General features: G+C 36.4%; 1 protein-coding gene across 1 annotated transcript in view; it reads left to right on the forward strand.

The window, feature by feature from the left end:
- The window catches only part of LOC136253703 (hemicentin-1-like), a 75,560-nt gene that overhangs the window by 8,531 nt on the left and 39,600 nt on the right, over nucleotides 1-27,429 (forward strand). The window contains exons 2-12 of the mRNA XM_066046361.1: nucleotides 2,632-2,642; nucleotides 2,701-2,898; nucleotides 3,381-3,653; nucleotides 4,203-4,490; nucleotides 6,998-7,249; nucleotides 7,351-7,650; nucleotides 11,039-11,305; nucleotides 11,578-11,850; nucleotides 14,176-14,463; nucleotides 19,850-19,965; nucleotides 20,376-21,015. Coding sequence (XP_065902433.1) covers nucleotides 2,632-2,642; nucleotides 2,701-2,898; nucleotides 3,381-3,653; nucleotides 4,203-4,490; nucleotides 6,998-7,249; nucleotides 7,351-7,650; nucleotides 11,039-11,305; nucleotides 11,578-11,850; nucleotides 14,176-14,463; nucleotides 19,850-19,965; nucleotides 20,376-21,015 — 2,906 coding nt within the window. The remainder of the gene's footprint in view (nucleotides 1-2,631; nucleotides 2,643-2,700; nucleotides 2,899-3,380; nucleotides 3,654-4,202; nucleotides 4,491-6,997; nucleotides 7,250-7,350; nucleotides 7,651-11,038; nucleotides 11,306-11,577; nucleotides 11,851-14,175; nucleotides 14,464-19,849; nucleotides 19,966-20,375; nucleotides 21,016-27,429) is intronic.

The following is a 27,429-nucleotide window of genomic DNA, read 5'->3' on the forward strand; positions in this document are numbered from 1 at the left end:
AAATAACACAAACAAGAATTTGTGCCAACTTGGTAGCACTGCTGACACATCATTTGACACTATTACAAAATGGCTTTTACTGAGCATGCAAGAATAGCTGGAAAATAATGGAAGAATCAAGACACACGATAGTGTGTCGTGTGGCCCAAGAAGCCGGCGCGCCACACCGTGAGTATATTAACAGGAAGAAAGAAAACGTAATTTCACACCTATGTAGCTCTGTGATCCCTTATCCGATTGGAGCCAAATTTGCTACAGACGTGCCGACCAATTATGGGAGTCTACATACCAAATTTGAAGATAATCGGTCCAGCCATTTCCGAGATACGAGCGAACACAATTTCGTTTTAATTTCTTCGTTTTTTTCTTCTACTTCATTTCGCACACTTCGCAAAATCCGCCATAAAACACGAATACGTGCTCAAATCGGGATAACAATTGGCACACTTGAAGGGCTCATTAAGGCGGATCTCAGTACCAACTTTGGTAGGAATCGGATAGAGATTCACGAAGTTAAGATCGATTTTTCACGTAAAATAAGGTCGAAGGTCTGTCACGCCCACAGGGTAAACCCCTTGAAGGAATGAGTTGAAAATTACTATGTAGATGGAGTAACCATCGTAGGAGTACCTTTTTGTGGTTTGAAAAGAATCGAGATAAAGACCATGGAGATATGACACAAAACCCAACCTGTGTCACAATTACGCAATCGATTTTTATGAATAAAAAAACTATCAGTTTTCATGCCTACCAGGCAAACCGCTTAGAGCAATGAGCTGAAAATCGGTTTGTAGCTGGAATAATCATCATAGAAAGTCCTTGTAGTAGTACAGAAGAATCGGATTACAAACCACTGAGTCATGATTCGAAAGCCAACTACGTGTTGCAAATGCGAGATCGAGATACTCTAATAGAACAGTCACCCTAATAGAGCATTCGGCTACGTTTATAACTTACTCCATTAAAGAATTATATTACATTACAAGTTATTTTGTAGGGAATTCAGCTACAACCAGTTAATCTGATAGACAATTCAGCTACAGGCAAGTCACCTTGTAGAGAGTTCACCTAGAAACAAATCACCCTGTAGAGAGATCAGCTCGAAGAAGTCACCTTGTAGAGAGTTCAGTTACAAAGAAACTATGCACCATGTAGAGAGTTCGACTGCAAACAAATCACCCTGTAGAGAGATCAGCTAGAAGAAGTCACCTTGTAGAGAGTTCAGCTACTAAGAAACCATCATGTAGAGAGTTCAGCTGAAAAAAATCACCCTGGAGAGACTTCAGCTACGAAAAGATCATCCTGTAGAGAGTTCAGCTAGAAGAATTCACCCTATAGAGAGTTCAGCTGCAAAGAAACCATCATGTAGAGAGTTCAACTACAAACAAGTGACCCTGTAGAGACATCAGCTAGAAGAAGTTACCTTGTAGAGAGTTCAGCTGTGAAGAAACCATCATGTAGAGAGTTCAGCTACAAACAAATCACCCTGTAGAAATATCAGCTAGAAGAAGTCACTTTGTAGAGTGTTCAGTTATAAAGAAACCACCATGTAGAGTGTTCTGTAATAAATATATGTATTATATATATATATATATATATAATTTGTACATTTACTAATAAAATCAGAAATATTTAAAGTATTTAACATCTGCTTCATCTTTTCTTCTTCCTGTGGTAAAGAAAAGAAAACCCCCAAAGCCGGCCATAGGCCGGCTTTGGGGTATACAAACACAAAAAGAAGTGAAATGTAATCAAAAACAGCTAAGCTGTAAAAAAAGGTGCGGCCTCAAAAAGGCCATGGTGAAAAAGATGTGAAATCCAAGGTGGCAGCCAAGAAATGGCTGTGATGGTAGGTTAATGGTAAAAATTTTAATAACGACAAGTCAGGTGAATTTTGTGCCAAGACCAAGTGGCACCAAATTCACCTGAATTGTCGTTATTAAAATTTTTACCATTAACCTACCATCACAGCCATTTCTTGGCTGCCACCTTGGATTTCACATCTTTTTTCACCATGGCCTTTTTGGGGCCACACCTTTTTTTACACCTTAGCTGTTTTTGATTAGATACAGAATAATGGAATATTAGAGCTGACAGTAACCAGATGTGGGCATTGGATGGGAAACAGAGAATTGATTTGGAGTGGCCTAATGGCTGGCCCCTTTCAAAGAATTCATGGCTTATATCAGCTTTTGATCAACTCAGTTTGATACGTTTTGTATGTCACCATCTTGAATATTAATTAGGTGACATCATACAAAGTATCGGTTGGTATCAGACATTTAGACTTTACCAATACCAGTCCAATACCAGCAAAATAGGGCCTATACCAGCACTAATATTGGCACGGTGCATCACTAGTAATAACATGGTACATTACACACTAGATAGATACTCTCTAATAGAATAGTCACTGTGTAGTGAAGCACTGTAATAGAGAATTCAGAAATTAAACTTTCTATACTATGGTATGAAATGTTGTGAACATTGGAGCTTAATACTAGCATAAAGGGAATATTAGAGAATACTTCTAGAAACCATTTGAAAATTATTTCTTCGTGAATTAGATGTAGTAAATTAGTCGGAATTAACTGTATTTATTGTTAAATATTATCTGTATGTCTTGTGTAGAGAGACCTGTGGTAACCCCATCCACTCACAATGTCAGCTTGGGCACTAACATAACATTTGAATGTACAGAGTTTGGTTCTCCACCATTTACCTACCAATGGTTCATGAGAAATACATCAACGGAAGGAAGTGATAAGTTATTAGTTGGAGAGGATAAGAACACTTACAACATATCATCAGTATTGTACAATCAGACTGGACTATATTTCTGTGAAGCTAGTAACATGTTAGGAATTCTTTCTAATTCAACTCCTGCTAGTCTAGTAGGTGAGGAATTTTTGATTTTGCTATGCATACGGTACCGCTCAAATGCAACGCTGTCTCGCGAGAGTGCAGGTGATTCAAAAATTTGCTAATTAAGGACATGGCACCCTTTTCACTCAAGAGTATTCATCCTAAATAAAACAGGATGAATACTTGTGAGTGACACAGGTGACACACCCTTTAATTAGGGAGTATTTTAATTGCTTGCACTCTCACGAGACGACGTTACATTTGAGTTATACTTTACCTAGGTCATTGCAGCACTAAATAGGTTTCTAGTTCATGAAATGATTTGCTAGCCTATTAATTTATATTTACATTTTAATCCAAACTTTTGTGCAAATGATTAAACAACTCAGAAAGTTTTCTTTTGTCTGAGTTAATTACTGTCATTCATCTCACATATATCTGGTAGCAAGAATAGAAACTATTCATGATTTGAACATAACCACCCGTATACATATTATTTGCTTTAACTCACACAGTTCACCCAAGCATGGTCCAACATCCAGTTAAAATACAGTCAGTCTACTTAGGAGAGATGGTGAACTTCAGTTGTAGAGCTGAAGGTTACTCTACACTTAATTATAGCTGGTTCATGGTGAAATCTGGTTCTGATATTGGAGTGGTGATTGGGAATACAACTAATCCAACGTACACTCTTTCTAATCCCAAATATAACCAAAACAATACTGGTTATTATTGTGTTGCTACTAACAATGAGGGAATTGCTTTATCCAACACTTCTACTTTGACAGGTACATAGTAATACTGTGTCTTAATTTGTGCAAGGTATATATATATATATATATATATAGGATTTTTGAATTGTAGTTGCAGTAGATGATCTGTGTCTTTGATGACTGGTCTGGTAGAGTAACACTATTAGAGATTATCGCAATTTGATGGTTATCCAAATGCTATTATTGCTACAAGATTTATGTACAAACCAATATATATGAGATACCATTGCTTATCTATTAGTTAGCAGAAGTTTAAAGTCAAAGAATTACATCCATTTTGACTTGGGGGACCTGAAGTCACAATTTCCAATGCTCCAAATAATTTATAAAAACTTATTGAGACTTTCGTGGAATCATTAGTATCATGACTACATAATACAGCTATAATATACATTTTACTTGTACAGTTGTGCAAAATAGATTTATTTATGTCCTACTCTGTAAATGTTTCCTTCTAGTAATTAGAATTTTGACTATTTAGCACAAAACATATGCTTGGAAAGTGATAGCATATTTGTGTAATCGCTTATGATCTATAGATATTTTAACTTATTTCCAATATAGTTCTCAAACCTAACATCACTGATATCACCTTCACTCCACAACCAACCAATACTTCATTGTTACTAAATTTTACTAACAGTCAGTTAATGACTTGTAGTGCTATTGGTGGTCCTCGGATCATGACCATGTGGTTGTTTGATGATGGTTCATCATTGTCAACAGTGGCCAATGGTAGTGACAGTGTAACTCATAACATCTTATCCTCATCAACAAGTGATACTGGTACTTATTACTGTATAGCCACTATTGATGGAATGAATGACACTTCAGAAGTGTACACATTGTTTGGTGAGTCATTACTAACCACACCATAACAGCCAAGCTGTATAAAAAGGATGCGGCCTTCAAAATCCTGGGTGAAAAAAGTTGTGAAATAAGGTGGTGGTCATGAAATGGCTGCAATGATGTGTACAATAATATATTTTAATAAAATATTAATTATCATTAACATGATTGCAGCCATTTCATGGCCACCACCTTTGTTTCAGAACTTTATTTACCCAGGATTTTTGAAGCCCACACCCCTCTTATACAGCTTGGCTGTTTTTGTGTGGATTTCACTTCTTTTTAATATATACTCAAAGCCAACCATAAACTGACTTTGCGGTTTACTTTCACTAAATTCCTACCAAGGTAGGTATACTGTTTGTCCATTTAAGGTTTTGCAGTGACTGTTTTTAGAGTATCTTAATTTTTCATGCAAAACATGTTAAGTTACAGTTGCTCAACTTTTACAAAGCAAATCCTGCACCATTTATGCTAGAATACACTTTACAGCCTGTTGTAACAAGTTTTATTAGCATAGCACTTATTATGATTATGATGAAGATGATTAGTGCAAGTTGGCTTTAATAGTACTGAGTGTACTGCCCCGGTGATCTGTACCATAACAGCTACAATATTGGCTTGAATTCGATGCATGGAATACTAGAGAAGTTGTATTAGTATTGTATTACTGAGTTTAATTGATTACTTTTGTAATGCTCTAATATAGCTTACATTTTTTTGAGGATTTCTACTAGAACACACATGGAATGTTCTAGATTTTCCATTGGTATATCTATGAAATTATGAACTTTGAGTAGATTTTAGCTAGAAATTTCAAGTAGAATATTACATGAGTTGATCAGCCAGTGGCTCAGCGTTATAGGATTTGGGTTTTGGAGGTCCCTGGTTTGATATATAGCTGGTAATTTTTTTGACATTTTTTATGCACATTGTTTACCCCACTGTGACTGTTCTATTAAAGTATTTTGACACAGCAATTTACAGTTGTGCAGTTTTTGAGCTACATATGCATGGAAATCGCATTTGCTTTGGAGTGCTTTGTAACTCTATACCTGTCAATGCAATTTCTTTTAAACCACAAAAGGTTTGAGCTATGATGATTAACCTATACGCAAACTAATTTTAAATTATTCCCATAAGCGGTTTATCCTGTAGGCGTGACAACAAGTTGGCCTTTTTATGCAAATAATTGTCCATAGCTCTATGACTATTAATCAGATTTGCACCAAACTTGTTACGTGATTGTGCCACAATGTGTACGTGATTGTGCCACAATATGTACATGATTGTGCCACAATATGTTCTTAAAATGTGAAATGTACCAACGCTCAATAAAATTGAGCTATGCATTTGCATTTTATAATGGTTTCTGTAAAGTGGGTGAAAAGAATAATTAAAGCCACCTGAACTCCCTGAATGAAGAAAAATGAAAAAAATTAAACCAATTTTTGAAGGCTTATATTTCACAATTGTGTTAGGCAATCTTGCTCAAACTTGGTATGTGGGGTCCTGGGCTTTTGCAGTATAAACATAATTCCAATTCTAGGAGGGAGCACGGAACTACATATGCATTAAAATTGCATTTAGTTTCTTCCAGTAAATATACTCACTATGTAGAGCTTCAACTTTCTTGGCCACACGACACACTACCATATATGTCTTAATACTAATATATATGATAGTCTATTTAGGATGTAGAAATGTGCAATTTCCAACTTTTTTTTTTCTTTCTTTTATTTCTTTCTTTCTTTAGTTTTAGTAAACTTAAAATGTACATATATATATGTGACTGGATCCACGAAAACTGTTCTTATTTCCCAAGACAGGAAGTTTAATTTTTTCACACAAACACAAAGCTTAATGAATGCACTATCAAGTTTCACTGTCACAGTCGACCAGAGTAAAGTGGTCTGCTTTTGCTAGCTGCTTTTTAAAAGCACAGTGCTGAGTCATACGAGTAGTTTGGGGTCTTGATGGAGCCCTGGCCAACCAGGAGGTGGCTGTGTGTGGCTGTACAGCTCTGTGGTGTTGGACAATGACCTGTGCTGTAAATTACCTTTCATTTTAGCCAGTTCTGAGCCCTGAATGGCCCATAACTTGGCCTAATTCATTCCAACACATTCCTTCTCAATTTTTGGACACCATCTTGCCTGCCTTCCAGGGCCCCTGCCTCCCACCCTTTTTGCAGCTCGCCTGTTAAAAATCTATCAAAAATGGCAGGAAACTTAGCTGTTGACTACTTCTTCAGTGAATGATCAGGAAGGTAAGAAATTGTTGTAAAATGTGTGAAAATTTGGTATACGTAGCTACCACCATTGGCCAGCTACAACACTCTAAATATTTAAACCGACGTTTCTCGATACTTTTAAATGGGCGATAAGACCGGTTTTCCCAAAGACAGTCACATATGCTAATAACACTTTATTCATGTTGCCAAACCTAACATTAGACAACAATAATTACAATAAACCTCTATTCTAAACAGTTTTTTGTGCTTCTCTACACAGTTGCTCCATATAGTGTAAACATCACTGGTGACAACACATACCCTCATGGGAGTCAGTTACAATTACATTGTTTATCAGAGGGTGGACCACAATTAGAATACAGTTGGAGCAGGACTAACACATTCTCAAATGACACAACTACTAACACCAACAACCTTACTATTAGTAATGTAACTACACTTGATGGAGGAAATTACACTTGTACTGTCACTAATGATGCTGGATCTAGTAGTAATACTGTCACTGTCTATGGTGAGTTACTTCATATCACATGTTTATTTCCTTGTTTTGTTCCTTACTTTGTGTATGGTTGAAACCTTGAGTGAGTTAATGAGTTTAAAAATTTTTAACAGTTGGACCAGTGTTCACTACTCATCCAATGAATCAGGAGGAGGTTATTAATCACAGTTTTACACTACAGTGTACAGCAGAAGGATTCCCTACACCATCTATACAATGGTACCTCAACAATACCATGATCACTAATGGTAGTAATAGATATATTGTTGACACCACATCAATGAACAGTATTACTAGCATAATGACAATTATAATGGCTGACTTTACTGATACTGGTCTGTACCACTGTGAAGCTAATAGTAGTGTGTTTGTTGATAATGTGAACAGTGACATGATGAATATCAGTGTAGTAGGTGAGTGTGGGTTGGTACGAAGACAAAACACTGTATGCATTTACGCTGTAAAAACAAAGATATTTCAAAACATATTTTTAGGTGTCCTAACTGCTTTGTTTCTGGTGCTCCCTTGCGGGTGTTTTATTACACTTCATCAGGGTGTTACAAAACTCCCACTGAGGCGTTAAATAACACTGAATACTAAAAGGTCTGACCCTTTGAAGGGAGAGTTTTGGGATAGGTGTCACAGGTGCTAACAGGATTACATCTCTAAAGTCAAAGGAAGTCTGTCTTTTGAATAGAATCATAACACGTGAATAATACAAAACACAGCTACATGCTTTTATTTATACCTTGCTTATAATGGTTAGCATTTTGTATTAATAATCTAACAACCAAGCATCACTTTTGATTGTGGGTTTCCACAAATTTTGGCAAAAACACCCTATAGGTGCAGACAAACACCCCTGAAGGTATGGGCGTAATTAAACACCTCCATTTTTATAGTGTATGTATGGTGCACTATTGAATAATGTACATTTTAAAACTTAATAAAGAAAATGTTTATTTGTATGTATTTGGTCTATTGTATGAAAATTGTGTCAAACATTCCAGCATAATACACGGAGTAACTATAGAATAGAATGTTTCAGTGTCAACATTATACCAACACATTGTGAATCTGTATCAAAACTGCCAAGCTGTGTGAAAAAGGAATTTACCTTGTAGTAGTACAGGGTGAAATATTTTGAAACTATGCAAATAAATAGCTGAAACGATGTCAGTAAATTGTAATAATGTGGCATTTCTTATGATTTCACAACCTTTTTACCTGGTCCACACCTTTTTTTAACAGCTTGGCTGTTTTGACATCAGCGCTGTCAAACAATCTTTGTATCCATACTAATTCATCATTCACGTAGTACAAGATAAATCAGTGCCAAGGAAATTGGTTGATTGAGTGCATTATAAAATTTATTATCATCAACATTATAGCAGCCAATAATGGCTGCTACCTTTTAATTTCACAATTTTTCACCCAGGCTTTAAGCCCGCACCCTTATATACAGCTTGGCTATTTTGTATGGATTTCACTTTTTTGTATTTCAAATACCCAAAAGTGAACCACAAACTGGCTTTGAGATTTGTTTTAACCCAAATCATTGTTGCTCTTATCTGCGGATACAATAACGATAATACCGTATAGTAAAAAACTTTGGTGGTAGAAAAGTGTGACAAAACCCCTTTGTTGAAAAAATTGGCAGAAAAAACTTTGGCGATTAAAATAATATTCGTCAAAGTTTTTACCACCAAAGTTTTTACTGTACGGTACGTAAGGATAACAATAAGGTGTCAACTCATCAATTAAGTAGTGTAGTAGCTAGCGTTGTTTTTGTAGCAGTACTTTTCCAGCTACTGATCTATTACTGAAACGACATGTTAACAAAGGTGTGCTTCGATATCTCCAGCGATGCCGAGAACGACCGTGTTTTACTGGTTTAGTTTAGTAGCAGAGGATATCATGTATTTCAAAGCATTTGGCCAAATCCATTGTGAGACGATGAACTAGTCGTGATGTGCAAATGGAAAGCCAGTTGGAAATGCTATACCAAGGAGTGCTTACAACTGTGGGACACATTTCAAAGATCTCCAAAGTCAGCTTGATCTTTATTGTGTGGTGGTGCGAGTTGACCTTCATCTCAAGTTCTAGTTACTCAATGGGCTCATGTGATCATCTAAAATAATTGGCGAAAAACTTTGGCAAATTGGATGCTATTCGCCAAATTCGCCAAAGTTTTTTACTATACGGTATAATATACCAATGCAGAAAAATACCTACAGATCCTATACCAAAGCCAAAGGATCTAAGTTGACACACTGATAATTGCTCCAACTGTAATTTTGTGCTTCCTTCCAGATTAGGTGTGCATGTGCACTATTTGTCTATTAGGATTTTTACTTTGTATGACTGTTCTATTAGAGTACGTACCTCTATTAGTGTATTCCAGCTTTCTTGGCCACACGACACTACCATGTGTCTCAACAAGAAGAAAGAAAAAATGAATAATCCAAAACTCTAGTAGTTCATTTTGGGAATGTCTGTATTGATTTTGCTGAATTTTAGTATGTTTTTCCTGCTGTATCTTCCAGTGAGCTCCACTATGAAATCGCTTTATTAGAAGAAAGGAGTGTATGTATGCATGTGTGAAAGTCACACTTTTGTTTCCTGTTAACAACACACTTGTGATGTGCCAGATTGTTGGACCACACAACACATTATTCTGTATCTTGATATCTGATAAATCTCTTAGTAGATCAATCCTCGCTTAATAGAACAATCAATGGAGGATAAAATGCTGCAATGATTAGTGATGTACCAATACCACATATTCACTACCGATCCCAAACCAAATACATTTTAGATGAAAATCGCAAATACCGATCCAACATCGATACTTTTCCACACTAATGCATTATTCACAAAAACAGCTAGTAATTGCTGATAAACTACTGTAGCTTACTAAACACCTCACACATGAGGATAATTTATTATTTCATCAATCTCATTTCGTAGCTTACTGCTTTTTCCACTATGCTATAAGGCCACCCCAAATGCATTCTCTGTTTCCCATCCTGGAATCAGGCATATTTGCTTGCAGTCAGGCAATTCATTTCCATTATTTCATTATACGATTACCATTACTTGCTTGGAACAACCATCATAAACCATGTAAGCTTGTACCTTTCTTTCTAAGTTACAAAAATAACAAAAACATGAATTTGTGCTGACTTGGTAGCACTGATGACACATGATCTGACACTGTTACAAGATTGCTTTTACTGAGCCTGTATAATATGCAAGGATAACTGGAAAGTAATGGAAGAATACGGAATAATGGAATATGAAAATTGACAGTAACTAGATGCAGGCATTGCATGGGAAACAGAGAATTTATTTGGAGTGGCCTAATGGCTAGCCTCTTTCAAATAATTCATGGCTTATCAGCTTTTGATCAACTCTGTTTGGCATGCTTCGTAAGTTTCCATCTTGAAATCAATTAGATGACATCGTATAAAGCATCGATTAGTATCAGACATTTAGAGCTCCAGTCCAATACCAGCAAAATAGAGCCTATACTGGCACTAATATTGGTATTGGTGCATCACTAGTGATAATATGGTACATTACACAATAGATGGATACTCTCTAATAGAACAGTTCACTGTGTAGTGAAGTGAAACACTGTAATAGAGAATTCAGAAATTAAACTTTTCAAGACTATGGTATGAAATGTTATGAACATTGGAGCTTAATACAGAAACCATTTGAAAATAATTTTTTGTATATTAGATGCAGTAAATTAGTTGGAATTTTCTATGTTTATTATCTTAATTTCTTGCATAGAGAAACCTGTGGTTACCCCATCCACTCAAAATGTCAGCTTGGGCACTAACATATCATTTGAATGTAAAGAGTTTGGTTCTCCACCATTTACTTACCAATGGTTCATGAGAAATACATCAATGGAGGGAAGTGATAAGTTATTGGTTGGAGAGGATAAGAACACTTACAACATATCATCAGTATTGTACAGTCAGACTGGACTATATTTCTGTGAAGCTAGTAACATGTTAGGAATTCTTTCTAATTCAACTCCTGCTAATCTGTTAGGTGAGAATTTTTTAAATTTTTTTTTTTAATTTTGCAATGCATACCTAGATTTCTATTGCATAGTTCATGAAGTGATTGCTAGCCTGTTAATTTCATATTTACATTTAATCCGAACTTTGTGTGAATGATTAAACTACTCAGAAAGTTTTCTTTTTTCTGAGCTAATTACTGTCATTCATCTCACATATATGTATATACCTTGTAGCAAGAATAGGTACTCTTCATAATTCAATTGAATGAAATCAAAACTGTTTTGTGTTTAACTCACACAGTTCATCCAAGCATAGTTGAACATCCATTCACAATACAGTCAGTCTACCCAGGAGAGATAGTGAACTTCAGTTGTAGAGCTCAAGGTTTCTCTACACTTAGTTATAGCTGGTTCATGGTAGAATCTGGTTCTGATATTGGAGTGGTGATTGGGAATACAACTAATCCAACATACACTATTTCTAATCCAATTTATAACCAAAACGATACTGGTTATTATTGTGTTGCTACTAACAATGAGGGAATTGCTGTATCCAACATTTCTACTCTGACAGGTTTGTAGTTAAGTTTAATCTGTTCAGGATTGTGAGCATAATTTTTGAAGTGTGGTTGTATTAGCTGATGAAAGAACTTAGTGACTGTTCTATTAGAGTACACTGTTAGTTCAAATATTTTTCTCCATTAAAAAGTAACTATGAGACACCATTGTTTGACAAGTACATGAGATACAAGATAGTTTATGTATATCCAAGACTCACAGTCATGATTTCCGAAATACAAATATTGTGTAAACTCCATAGGGAGTCTCACATTCCATTGCAATCATGTTTTCAGCATAAGTTATGTTTTATCCTGTTACAATGGTGATATCACATTCATCCAAGGCAGAGCCATGGATGAGTGTAATAACATTGATATTATCTGAGTCTATTTTAAATACCAGTGCATCAAGTTACAGATATCAAAATAAGTTGCTGTTCGTGTTCATGTTGCTGTGCTTAACATTTTGTCTTAGTTGTGTAGAGAGGCGCTTTAGTAAATAGCAATGCAAGATTTTATGAAGCAGTGGTGTCCAGGTATAATCTGTTTTTGTTTTGGTTTGGTGGAGCGGCATTGTGTGATGTGCAAAAACTAAAAGGACTGGCAAGTGACAAGTATTAATCTGAGATAGAATAATGGAGCCAGAGGTTTATATAAAAATATTTGGTTCTTCACCATAGTGACAGCTGGGACTGATCACAGTAGTGAAAATCAACACAGATTATTCAATCCTTGACAATTATTTTAAACCATTGGTATAGTGTCACTGTGTAAAGGATTAACCATTTTTATTGCAAGATTTGCAAGTGTAAATACTGTATTGATATGTTATCATAAATACTGTATTGATATGTTATCATACAGTACAATAATATTGTATGGTAGGTACCATAAAGGAGTAGGCGTGGCCCATGAAATAACATCACCCTAAAAACAGCCTCAATTTTCCCTGACAAGGATGAAGCAGTATTGGTTAGGTAAAACTAAGCCCAAACAAGCAACCCAAGACGCTTTCAACAAGTTGCTATGGAATTTTTAAAGAAACATGTACTTAATGGAATTTTCTACTGATTGACTGAGTAACTGACTGATGCCTTCAGACAAGCATAACTCAATAACAGCTAAGGCTACAGGCTTGATTTTTTCACTGTTCGATGTCGCTTCAGCCCGAGAGGTGCCTTTTGGCATACCACAGTACATACAATGCATTCTTCATAGACTTACCAGCATCCTCCTTTGTGTCCCATTCATCTTTAAAGATGCTGACAACTGATTTGGCAGTAGCACGTGATGGCTTCCCTTCATAATGGAAATCGTCCATATTTTTCATAGAGGCTATTTTGATTGCAGAGGTGGTTTTTGAACAGTTCTTGATTCGTACTGCTGAACATAACTGACAACAAAGCGTAATGGATACTTTACTGTTCAGACAATAATTTCTATAACTGGGGCGCATGACATCATTTCTTTCTTTTGGTATGCATGGATTGCAGAGGTGCTTTTCGAACAGTTCTTGATCTGAAATGCTGTATAACTTATTGAACATAGCTGACAATGAAGCATAATGGATACTTCACTTTTCAGACGATAACTGATATAGCGGCGGAGGGAGGGGGGGCAGCACCATTTCAGATGTGCATAGATTCATCAGTCATAATAATTATTTACAAAATAAAGTTAACAAACAAGTACACAATAAATTGGAATTTTCAACTAGAGTAGGAACCTTAACACATCGATAAAAAGTACTGAAACTAGCTAGAGTAGTGGACGATATTAAATCACAGTAAAACAATAAGAAGTGTTATATCCCTTCTGTGCTCAAGATACCATAATGGAAATGCACAGTAGGAATATAACACTTCTTATTGTTTTACTGTGATTTAATATCATGCACTACTCCAGTTTGTTTCAGTACTTTTTATTGATGTGCTATGGTCCCTAATCTAGTTGAAAATTCCTAATTTTTTGTGTGCTTTTTGTAATAAAATTTCCATATTTGGCTATTTGCTCAATTGATAAATAATACTAATCACAGTTTATCTGATGTCATGAACGTTTCTGAATAGCTCTGCCACAGAGTGATAAGTTAGTTGTCACTGGGTGAAAACTAACTTACCACACTGTAGAACTATTACGTCTAGCTATATCCTACTATAGCTATCACCCATCATGACACTTCGACATTCTCATGCACTGGGATTTAATATAATGTAACATGTTTTGCGCACTATATTCTGTAAACATTGTCTTCTAACAGTTAAATATTGGCTTGATAAATGAAATTATTTGTATATGATCTACAGATATTTAATCACTATGACTTATTTCCAATATAGTTCTCAGACCTAACATCACTGATATCACCCTCACTCCACAACCAACCAATACTTCATTGTTACTCAACTTTACTAACAGTCAGTTAATGACTTGTAGTGCTATTGGTGGTCCTAGGATCATAACAATGTGGTTGTATGATGATGGTTCATCATTGTCAACAGTGGCCAATGGTAGTGACAGTGTAACTCATAACATCTCATCCTCATCAACCAGTGATACCGGTACTTATTACTGTATAGCCACCATTGATGGAATGAATGACACTTCAGATGTGTACACTTTATTTGGTGAGTCATTTACTATACTACTGTATATGATAGTCTAGATAGACTTAATGTATGCAATTTCAATCTGTTTTTTAACCAGGAGTGCACCTGGTTTACTGAAATTTGTTCGTCCAAAATGTGTGTCTGAGTGTCTCCATGTAGGTATGTCTGTCCAACACTCATATGAGCAAACAAGCCTTTAGCTACAGAAAATTTAATCTTCATTTAATTAATACAGGTTGTTTGCATAAAGCTTAACAACTAAAAAACTACATAACAAGCTTTGTATGCTGCCAGGAATGGTGTATCTTCTTGAGTTGAAAGGAGGCGTATCCCCTTTGTATTCAAACAAAAATAAAGAGTAACTATGAGACTTTGTGTTGAGAATTTGCATATGAAAACATGGTAAACAAACTATGAAACAGTTAAGAAGATACTTCTGTGCATAATTTGTAGTTATATTGATTACCTCGAGTTACGCTTTCTTAGTGATACACAGCAACATAGATGATAAATTACAAGTAATTGGTGAATTATGAATTATGTTTAATTTTAATGTACTGTATGTATTGTTGCAAAATAAGGCTAGAAATATATTAATAACATTCTGTGCATGTTAATTTATAAAGAGAGTTAAATTCAAGGGATAGTATTCTGGTTTTTAGAAGTAGCACAGTATCAAGTTGTTTTCTTTAGTCTCAGTACTTTAACCTCAAAATGTATATGTGACCGAATTTTGGAAAATCACCCATATGGGCGCAAGTGAAATAATTAGAATTTTCATGTTTAGTGTGTTACTAATATGAGCAAGACACAGTTTTGAAAATATTTCAAGAATTTTCTTTTAATTTAAGGTATTTAGAATGGCTTAAAACCATCAACAAGTAGATTTGCACTACAAAGTGTGTGATTTGGGCATTAAATATTTTAGGTGTCAAATGCTCCCATATGGGTGATTTTCCAAAATTCGGTTGCATATTGGTGTTGTAATTGTTGCAGCAGCTTAAAAAATTATTGTTAGCAATAGCTAAAAATATTTTTATTCCTATACAACAGTTACACAGTAAAGAAAAATACTTTAGCAAATAGTCAGCATCACTATATTTTAGTGACTGTCACTAAGAATATTCAGTGACGTTCGCTATTTGCCACAGTATTCACTATCATTTATTAAACCAGGCGCATGCCCACAGCCAGCCTTAGGTTGGCTGTGGGCATACATCTGGTTTACTGAAATTGTTTTCATAAAAGTGTACATGTATGTATACGTGTACCTACCTAACTAATTTGGCTGTACGTACCCACGTGAGCATATCATTTATTAGTAAAAAGCAGCTAGGGTGTAAGAATTGAAAGCTAAAGTAATTAAACTTCCACACACATGAACTTTGCTCTGCGGTGGTTTCTTCTCGGCAGTCTGAAATATGGGTATGGTGACTCTTCTTGAACAGTCTTTCCTTTCGGTTTTATAGATGTTTAACAACTTCAAAACAACAATGAAGGCCTCTTAGGCTACCAGAGATAGCATATCTTTCAAGTTGAAAGGAAGATGTAACCTGTACTTAAGTGAACGAAAACGAAGGGAAGCCTCAAGGCCTTCTCTAAACAATTTGCATGAGAATACACGATAGACACACTATAAAACATTTGAGAAGACACTCCTGTGCGTAATTTGTAGTTATGCTTCATTAGCAGCTCATAACTACATAATTACAGAATTTAAAAATAATTCATGAATTCTGAAATACTCTAAATTACAGTATTTGCAAATCCAATAATCTACAGTAACTAAGTCAATAATAGTAATAGCACAAATAAGGTATACATGTTTGATTAATTGCTTATTTAGCTAGAATGGGAAAGTATAATTAACTGCATGGCTGTCTGGTTTTTAGAAGTAACATCAACTTGTTTACTGTGTAATAACAGAAACAAGAATTCTAAAATCTTTTGAATGAAGTTGGAAGACCTTTACGTTGATAGGGCTGTAGTTAAACAGTAATCCATCAGTTGAGCAAGTCAGTGTCACTAACACTGTAAATTCAAATAGGTACAAATAATCCAAATATTTGGGTTGTTTTACCTGCAATTTAAATAACTAATTTTATTTGGTAGTACTGACCTAAGGATGTACTTGTTTATTTTAACTTTCTAAGATATGGTCATATTACCCAGATATCCCATGGTTTCTTCAACTACTAGCTAACATTTAAAATAACCTTGCCATCACAACATTTTAACCATCTGTTATAAAATTAACTCAAAATACTTTTTTTGTTTGTTTAAGTCAGTCATCACTAGTAATACATATACAACCAGATTTTACAAAACTGATCAAAATCTCAAAATCAAACTAACACCATCAGTCGATAGCCACACTATCGTGGTACTAGTTTTGACCTTCAGTACTACTCAAACTGCTTGAGGCTAGTTTTAACATGTCTTTTCTGGGTGGTGTGGAGTGCTCGAATGGTGGTTTCAGGCCTTGTGAAGGAACTGGCTTGGTAAGAATCAGTGGTTTAATGGTGGACAGCCTGATAATATTGGCCAGACTTTTTTTCTGTAGATTTTGCTGCGGATCAGTCACTAAGGAGCCAGCGCAGCCCTGTAATCTCTTGTCTGGTCTCCAATCATGGTCTGCCTCCATTTTGAAGTCTATCTCTTCCCCAACCCACCACCCTCCACTTCTTTGTGAGCACTCGTTATACTACTTCGCTCGTCCAACTACTCAGATTTTCTGTCATATTTGACGGGAAGCTCTAAAAGCAGCTACAAGCACTGGAAGTGGTCTGAAGGGTAACAGATTGATGCATCTTTTGTGTAAATTTCATATGCGTGCTTGCTATCCTTGTCAAGTTATGGATTGGATTGAAGTAACGCCCATTAAGTGATTGATTGTGATTTAATGTTCCTCTTAACAATGTATTTATGAGATCACAATGACCACACCCTTTTTATTAGTCTAGTAGTGTTTATGTTGCTAGCACAGTAAAAATATGAAGTAGTGACATGTAGATGAAAGGCTGACTCGAGATACCCTAATACAGCAGTCACCCTAATAGAACAGTCACACTTGTATAGCTGTATGCTACAACAAAAAATCAAACTAGAATTTTGTGAAATAGGGATCCAAATGATAAAATGTAGTGAAACATGTGATGAAAGATGGTATCATAGCATAGCTTGGTGTGAAAATCCCTACTTTGGTATTGGACAAAATAATTATTATAACTTGCCATTATAGGGATTCTACTGTATGCTGTAATACTATCATGAAATCTTGTTTTGCTACTTTTTAATACTTGAATCCTACTTAATTTTTTAATTAACAATTTTTAATATACTGGTAATAGCCAATCAAATAGACTGACAATAGAAGCCTTTAAATGTAACAAGTACTGATATTTTGAAAAGCCAATCACTAGTTGTTGACATATGAAGCCACAACAACTGATGATATAATAAATAGCCAATAAGATTAAGAAACTTTTCATATGCTGATAGAATGATGCAATCACTGTTTAGAGGTTAATGGTGACACAAAACTGGATAGATGTGCAGCACAAAGCATGAAGGGTGGTCACTATGTGATTTGTAGGCAATCACACACATTTTAGTAGGCAATCACGCACATTTTTGTGTAATTAGGGACGTATGCTTATAACAACCAAAATTGTACTCAGCAAAATCCTCAAATGTGCGTGATCACCTATATGAAGTACACAAATTAATTCTTGTCATTAATTTTATGTATGCAAAACAATAACAGTAATATAAAATGGTAGTTGTGGTGCGCCAGCTTCTTGGGCTGCACAACACACTACTGCGTGGCTTGATCTAATATTAGGTGTATCAACATGCATATTATTAGCATATACATAGGTGTTGTTTTAGCTATTATAACTGTAGGGTTCGTTAGTATAATGGTCCTTGATAAGTCAAACCATAAAAGTTGTTGCTGTTGCTGTGTACTGATGCCCATGAGTATATTGACAGGAAGAAAGAAAATATGATTTTCACATCTTTGTAGCTCTGTGGTTCCTCATTCGATTGGAACTAGTTTCACTGCAGAGGTTCCCGCCAGGTACGTAGGCCACCCCACATACTAAATTTGAGAAGTCACCCCAGCTGTTTTCAAGATATGAGTGGCCAAAATTTCGTTTTTATTTCTTTATTTTTTTCATCTTTTCACACACTTTGAAAAATGCTATGACACAAATTTGTTAACTGATCGCCTTGAAATTTGGCACACATAAAGGGCAAATCCTAGGACTGAGTTTGGTTCAAATTTGATGAACAGTTCATGCGTTTTGATAGATTATTCATGCAAAACAAGATCACTTTGTTGTCACACCTATGGGTAAAGATGAGCTTATTTTGCCTTTTTCCGCCTATTTTTCTTTCCAGCAATTCTAATTTTCTTACCTATTTTGCTTAAGCCTTTTCTCTACTTTGTTGAGCATCATTAGACCCTTTTTGTGGTGGATTTGGTGGACTTTGGAGGTGTCTAAGTTACTTAGACCCTTTTCATGTTTATTATGTGCACCTGCACTGGTAGCGTTGGCAACGCATCGCCACCTGAAAATTAATTTTAAACTGGTAACTGTTGTTACGTGTGGAGTAATGGCTTGTTTCTACTAATGAATGCTATATTTCTCAGTTACAAGCAGGTGTCAGCAACTAGTAATAACTAGGGCTGAAACGAATATCCTATTTATCCGGTTATCCGGATAGTAATTGCCATCCGGATTAACAAAATAGATTAAAACGGATATTATGTAATACGCATGTGCAATAGATTGTCACAGGATTGTCAAAGAAATGTAAATGGCGTCTACGCGTAAAAGAAAGAGTGGTGTTTGGGAGTACTTTGATGAGCCGAAGGAAAATGAAGAGGCAGGCGGTGATGACAGAAATTTGAAAAGAAAGATACCGTGTAAATTATGTGATCTAAAACTTTCTGACGGTGGAGGCACGAGTAATTTAAAGAGTCACCTTCAGGCGAAGCACCCACAGGAATATCAGTGATTGATGAACAGTGAGGCTGATAAGAAAAAGCAGCAACCAAAACAAAGTGTTCTAAATCATAGTAGTTTACGAGTTTGTAGCTCACAAAAAGCAGCAGCTATAACTGAAAGGATTGCTAACTTTGTTGCACTTGATTTGCGACCTTTGAGAGTGGTCGAAGGTACTGGTTTCAAGCAACTGATGAACTACATAGAACCAGCGTACGTAGTACCATCACACACACACATTACTTCGATTATTTGTAAGAAATATCATACCATCAAGGAGGAACTGTTAAGCAGTCTCGTGAGTACTCTTAGTGTATCACTTACAACAGATATCTGGACAAGTAGAGCAGTGTAAGCCTACATCACAGTCACCATTCACTTCATTACTAAAGACTGGGTGTTTGACAGCAAAGTATTGGTAACTCGAGAAATTATGGAGCGTCACACAGGTGTTCATATTGCTGAAACTCTAAGGGAAATAGCAAAGGATTGGAATATTGATAATAAGGTAGTTGCTGTGGTCCATGACAATGCATCAAATATGGTGCTTGCTTCTGATTTGCTTGAAGATTGGGGTGACTTACCTTGTTTCGGGCACACACTTCAGCTGGCGGTCAATGCTGGGTTAGAGATTCACACCATTAGTAGACTAACAGGAGTTTGTAAAAAGATAGTCTCCCACTTTAAGCACAGTGTTGTGGCAATGACAGCCTTACATGAACGACAGGCAGCACTAAATCTTCCTCAACATAGTCTCCTACAAGAAGTCTCGACAAGGTGGAACTCTACTTACTTTATGTAAGAGCGACTTGCTGAACAACGATTGGCTATATATGCAGTCATTCATGATGAGAAAGTTACACCAGTTGATAAAAGGTATTTGGATTTAAATGCTGACCAGTGGACCTCCTTTCACAGTTACTGGTAGTACTTAAGGCTTTACATGTAGCTACAAAAGCCTTGTCTTTAGAACGAAATGTATCATCATCATTGATATATCCTGTTATCCATGGGCTGATCAACTGTCATCTAAAGGCTGACACCACTGATTTGCCAACCATACAAAAGTTTAAAGGAACTGTAACATCCCAGCTAGTAGATCGCTTTGCTTTTGATCCAGAAAATGTAGCGATTCTTGCATCTGCAGTTGATCCACGATACAAAGATTTGGACTTTTTGAAGGATGAATACAGGGAAGAAGTTCAGAAAGTTTTGTTAGAGAAGATAACTATGATTGAAGAGAGTTTGGAAGCTGAGCCGACTACAAGTACTAGTAGAGAAGAATCTGGAGAACCTAATGCAAAGAAGAAGAAAGAAACAGCCATGTCATTTTTACTGGGAACTACTGCCAGTTCATCACAGTCTACAGAGGAAGACAAGTCTGGAAAGGCTGAATTTGACCGATTTAAAAGAGAACCACAGCTACACCATGACGAATGTGCATTATTGTGGTGGAAATCAAACCAAGAACGGTTTCCTGTTATATCAAAAGTAGCTCGTCAGCTGTTATGTGTGCTTGCAACTTCGGTTCCATCAGAGCGGATCTTTTCCACTGCAGGTTTGGTTGTTAGTAATCTAAGGAGTAGTCTGAAGTCGGAGAACACTGACATGTTAATTTTTTTAAACAAAAACTTACAACCTTTAAAATGATGTATCTTACAAAAACCACGTGTAACAAATATCTATTTTTATAGTGTGTAACATTCAGTATCTGTGATGGACAAACTTTTCTTTATCTTTTGATTATGCAATCAATTATCCGTAGGATATCCAGAGAAGATTTGTCCAGGATATCCGGGTATTGAAATTTACTATCCGTTTCAGCCTTAGTAATAACTAACAACAACCACATAAAGGGTCTAAATAACTTACAACTTCAGACCACAGGGATCTAAGTAATTTAGTAATCCGATGGCCCTGTGTTGTGGCGCCTGAACGACATAAAGTTTAACTGCCGTATCTCAAGTTTGCAAGCATGTGTGACTGCTGTATTAGAATATTTTGTACATAGTGACTGCTCTATTAGAGTATCTTGATCTTTAGTCACCATTCCTGCGTAAATGCTGCTTTGATACTATATGTGTGACTGTTCTATTAGAGTATCTTGATCTTTTTCAATCAAAATGTGCTACGTTGCTATTCCTTGATGTCCATTTTTCCAATTTTCCACCTATTTTCCAGCATTTTGCTCTTTGCTTTTACTGAAGTACTTTTCCAAAGAATTTGCCAGCAAAATTGGTGTATCCCTACCTACAGGGTAAACCACTTCAAGGAACAAGTTTAAAATTGATATGTGGATATACCAAGCATCATAGCAGTGCCTTTTGGTGGTTTGAAAGGAATCAAAATAACGTTTATGGAGATGTGACTTGAAATCGAAGGTGTTTAACAATTGCGCGATCACGCTTTGTGAATAAAAAATCATTAATTTTCATGCCTACCAGGCAAACCGTTTAGAGCAATGAATTGAAAATCAGTGTGTAGCTGCAATAATCATCATAGAAATTCCTTGCAGTATTACAGAAGAATTGGAGTACAAACCACTGAATTATGAAACCCAACTATGTGTAGCAAATGCAAGATCGAAATACTCTAACAGAACAGTTACCCTAATAGAGCATTCAGCTATGTTTATATGTTTCTCCATTAAAGAATTCTACTACATTGCAGGTTATTCTGTATGGAGTTCAGGTACAAACATACAAACATAAACAGTTTGGCTACAAAAGAGTTACCATTTAGAAAGTTCAGCTACAAAATAATAGAGATTCAGAACATTACAAATCACACTGAAGATAGTTCAGCTGCAAACAAGTCACCCTGTACAAGGTTAGAGAGTTCAAGTCACTGTGTAGAGACTTTAGCTACAACAAAAAACCATCCTGTAAAGAGTCCACAAGTTACCCTATATACAGAGATCTGCTAGAAACAAGTCACCCTATAGATAGCTCAGCTACAAATAAATTACTCTGTAGAGAATTCAGCTACAACCAAATTACCCTGTAGAGAGTTCAGCTACAACCAAATCATCCTGTAGAGAGATCAGCTACAATTCTGTAGAGTTCGGCTACAAACAATTTACCTTATAGAGAAATCAGCTAGAAACAAGTCACCCTGTAGAGAGATCTCAGCTAGAAACAAGTCACCCTGTAGAGAGATCAATCACACAGTAGAGAATTCAGCTACAAACAAATCACCCAGTAGAGATATCAGCTACAACCAAATTATCCTGTAGAGAACAGCTAGACAAATTAAACCTGTAGAGAGTTCAGCTATGAAGAATTAACACTGTAGAGAGTTCAGCTACAAATAAATCATCCTGTAGAGAGCAGCTAGACAAATCAACCCTGTAGGGAGTTCAGCTACAAAAAAATAACACTGTAGAGAATTTAGCTACAAATAAATCATCCTGTAGAATCAGACAAAATAACCCTGTAGAGAGTTCAGCTGCAAACAAGCTACTTTATAGAGAAATCAGCTAGATACAAGTCACCCTGTAGAGATATCTCAGCTAGAAACAAGTCATCATGTAGAAAGATCAACTAGAAACAACTTACCTTTTAGAGAGATCAACTACAAACAAATCACTCTGTAGAGAGTTCAGCTACAAACAAATCACCCTGTAGAGAGATCAGTTATACAAAGTAACCTTGTAGAGAGTTCAGCTACAGAGAAATAGCACTGTAGAGATTTCAGCTACAAACAAGCTACCTTATAGAGAGATCAGCTACAAACAATTCACCCTGTAGAGAGATCTCAGCTAGAAACTAGTCACTCTGTAGAGAGATTAGCTAGAAACCACTCACCTTTTAGAGAGTTCAGCTACGAACAAATCACCCTGTAGAGCGATCAGCCAGAAACAAGTGACCCTGTATGAGATCAGCTAGAAATAAACCACCTGGTTGACAAATCAGCTAGAACAAGTCACCCTGTACAGAGTTCAGCTACAAACAAATCATCCTGTTGAGAAATCAGCTACGAACAAATCACCCTGTAGAGAGTTCAACTACAAACAATTCACCCTGTAGAGAGATCAGCTAGAAGAAGTTACCTTGTAGAGAGTTCAGCTACAAAGAAACTATCATTTAGAGAGTTCAGCTACAAACAAATCACCTTGTAAAGAGATCAGCTAGAAACAATTGACCCTGTAAAGAGATCACTTAGAAACAAGTCACTCTATAGAAAGATCAGCTATAAACAAGTTACTGTAGAGCGTTCAGCTACACAGAGAACACCCTGTAGAGAGTTCAGCTAGAAACAAGTTACCCTGTAGAGAGATCAGCTAGAAACAAGTCACCCTGTAGAGAGTTTGGCTACATTTCAAGTCATCCGGTAGAGAGATCAACTGTGAACCAGTTATCCTGCAGAGAAGAATTGGCATGTATTAAATCGAGACACAAGGTAGTGTGTTGTGTTGCCCAAGAAGCTGGCACGCCACACCCTTAGTATATTAACAGGAAGAAAGTAAATGCGATTTTCAAACCTTTGTAGCTCCGTGATTCCTTATCCGATTGAAACCAAAGTTGTTACAGAAATGCCAGCTAGGTAGGGGAACCTACATTCTAGATGTAAAGAAAATTGCTCTGGCCATTTCCAAGATACAAGCGGCCAAAGTTTGGGGTTTTTTTCCTCTTTTTTTTTTCTTTCTTCTACTTTTTGCACACTTTACAAAATCGGCCATAAAATGCAAACGAGTACTCCAATCAAGCTGAAATGTAGTATACATAAAGGACTCATTAAGGAGAATCTAAGTGCCAACTTTGGTAGGAATCCGATGCACATTCACAGAGTTATGACCAATTATTTGCGTAAAATAAGGACAAAGGTCTGTCACACCCACAGGGTAAACCCCTTAAAGGAATGAGCTGAAAATTGATATGTAGATGGAGTAACAATTGTAGGAGTGCCTTTTTGTGGTTTGAAAAGAATGGAGATAAAGGTCATCAAGATATGACACAAAACCCGACCTGTGTCACAATTACGCCATCGATTTTTATGAATAAAAAACTATTAGTTTTCATGTGTACCAGGCAAACCACTTAGAGCAACGAACTGAAAATTGGTGTGTAGCTGAAATAATTATCATAAAAAGTCCTTGCAGTAGTACAGAAGAATCGGATTACAAACCACTGAGTTATGATTCCAAAACCAACTACGTGTAGCAAATGCAAGATCGATATACTCTAATTAGCGATTCCGGAATTCCGTAAATTTTGCATAACATTTTCTCCGTGAATCTTCCAATGGAGAGTTAGCACAATCAATTTGCTGCCGTACGAGTGATTGATCAAACAATTGGTTTGTTTCTAGGGTTTCTAGGGGCAAGGAATACGATGGTGCAGTTAGTTTTCTGCTACAAATATGTTTGTGTGGAGTTTTATGCCAATTATAAGGTTGTTTTGCAATATAGCCACCATAATGTTATGTTCTCTTTGTAAGAAACGACCCAGGACATGTTAGTTACACCAAGGTGAGCATTTTTGTCCATGTAGGTTTCAATATTACTATGTTTAAAGTCAGCAAATTTGCACCATAAATAGCTTATCTCTTTGATGCACCATTTTGGTAGCTGTCAAGGAGCTGTACATTAAGAGACAAAATAATCATATAAGCAGCTATAAATTAACAGCACAACTCCTTGCTTTGCATGCAAATTGTATTTTTGAGTGGGGGTGACTAGTACAAAGAGGTTGAACTTCACCATGGGTATGCTGTTTTGCATCTGCAAGATGCTAAATGCATGCAACTATTTAGTGGCTTTCTATGGAGGTGACCTTTATTCAGAGGGTCTTACAAGTAAGGTTACACTGTGGTCCATGTATTAAGGTATTTATAACAGAAAACAGCAGTTCAAAATGTTATTGCAAAGCTCATTTATAAGCATTTGTTCAATTGTGCCATTTTTGGGACTATTTTCAATGGAAAGATATGGAGAAAAATTTGCCTATTTTCAATGACAAAATTGCTTATAATTCCGCCATCCTGTGACGGATTTTTAAAAACTAAGTGTTTATGAGATCCTAGTGAGTACTGTACAAGGCTATGCTAATTAAAAACTATTTTCATTAATTTTAAAATTCTCCAGGAATCGCTACTCTAATAGAACAGTCACCCTAATAGAACATTCAGCTACGTTTATAACTTACTCTATTGTAGAATTATATTGCATTGCAAGTTATTCTGTAAGGAGTTCAGCTACAAACAGTTAATCTTATAGACAATTCAGCTACAAGCAAGTCACCTTGCAGAGAGTTCAGCTACAAATACATAGCTGTAGAGATTCAGAGCATTACAAGTCACACTGAAGAGAGTTCAGCTATAAACAAGTCACCCTGTAGAGAGTTCAGCTACAACAAGTCACTCTGTAGAGAATTCAGCTACAAACAAGTCACGGTGTAGAGAGTTCAGCTACAAAGAACCTACCCAGTAGAGAGTTTATATAAACAAATTAGCTACCCTATAAAGATGAGCTACAAACAAGTTACTTTATACAATATTCAGCTACAAATAAATCACTCTATAGAGAGTACAGCTACAAACAAGTCACTCTGTAGTACAAACAAGTCACTGTGTAGAGAGCTCAGCAACCAATCAAAAAAATCACCCTGTAAAGAGTTCAGCTATACAAACAAGTTATAACTCTATAGAGAGATCAGATAGAAACAAGAGAGTGCTCAGCTACAAACTTAACAGATCACACTGTAGAGAATTCAGCTAAAAACAAGTCACCTTGTAGAGAGATCAGCTAGAAACAAGTCATCCAGTAGAGAGATCAGCTAGAAGACATCATCTTGTAGAGAGTTCAGGTACAAACAAATCACCCTGCAGATAGTTCAGCTACAAACAAATCACCCTGTGGAGAGATCAGCTAGAAGAAGTCACCTTGTAAAGAGTTCAGTTAATAAGAAACCACCATGTAGAGAGTTCAGCTACAAACAAATCACCCTGTAGAGAGTTCGGCTAGAAACAAGTCACCCTGTAGAGAGATCAGCTAGAAGAAGTTACCTTGTAGAGAGTTCAGCTACAAGAAACCATCATGTAGAGAATTCAGCTGCAAACAAAACAACTTGTAGAAAGTTCAGCTGTGAACAGATCACCCTGTAGAGAGTTCAGCTGTGAACAGATCACCCTGTAGAGAGTTCAGTTAGAAACAAGTCATCCTGTAGAGAGATCAGCTAGAAGGATCACCTTGTAGAGAGTTCAGCTACTAACAAATCACCCTGCAGATAGTTCAGCTACAAACAAGTTACCTTATAAAGAGTTCAGCTACAAAGAAACCATCATATAGAGAGTTCAGCTGCAAACAAATCACCCTGTAGAGAGTTCAGCTATAAACAGATCACCCTGTAGAGGGTTCAGCTACAAACAATTCATCCTGTAGAGAGATCAGCTAAAAGAAGTTACCTTGTTGAGAGTTCAGCTACAAAGAAACCATCATGTAGAGAGTTCAGCTGCAAACAAATCATCCTGTAGAGAGTTTAGCTATGAACAGATCATCCTGTAGAGTTCAGCTAGAAACAAGTCACCCTGCAGAGAGATCAGCTAGAAACAAGTCATGCTGTAGAGAGACCAGCTAGAAGAAGTCACTTTGTATGTAGAAAGGTCAGCTACAAAAAGCCACCCTGTAGAGAGTTCAGCTGCAAACAAATCACCCTGTAGAGAGAACAGCTTGAAGAAGTCACCTTGTAGGGAGTTCAGCTATACAAAGAAACTATCATGTAGACAGTTCAGCTGCAAATAAATCACCTGTAGATAGTTCAGGTAAATCAAGTCACCCTGTAGAGAAATCAGCTACAAAGAAACCATCCTGCAGAGAGTCAAGCTACACACAAGTTACTCTATAGAGAGATCGTGCAGCTAGAAACAGATCATCTTGTACAGAATTCAGCTACAGGAATCACCATGCAGAGAGTTCAATTACAAACAGGTCACCCTATAGAGAGTTCAGCTAGAAGCAAGTCACCTTGTAGAG

This window comes from Dysidea avara, chromosome 4, assembly GCF_963678975.1.
Source record: "Dysidea avara chromosome 4, odDysAvar1.4, whole genome shotgun sequence".
NCBI lineage: Eukaryota > Metazoa > Porifera > Demospongiae > Dictyoceratida > Dysideidae > Dysidea > Dysidea avara.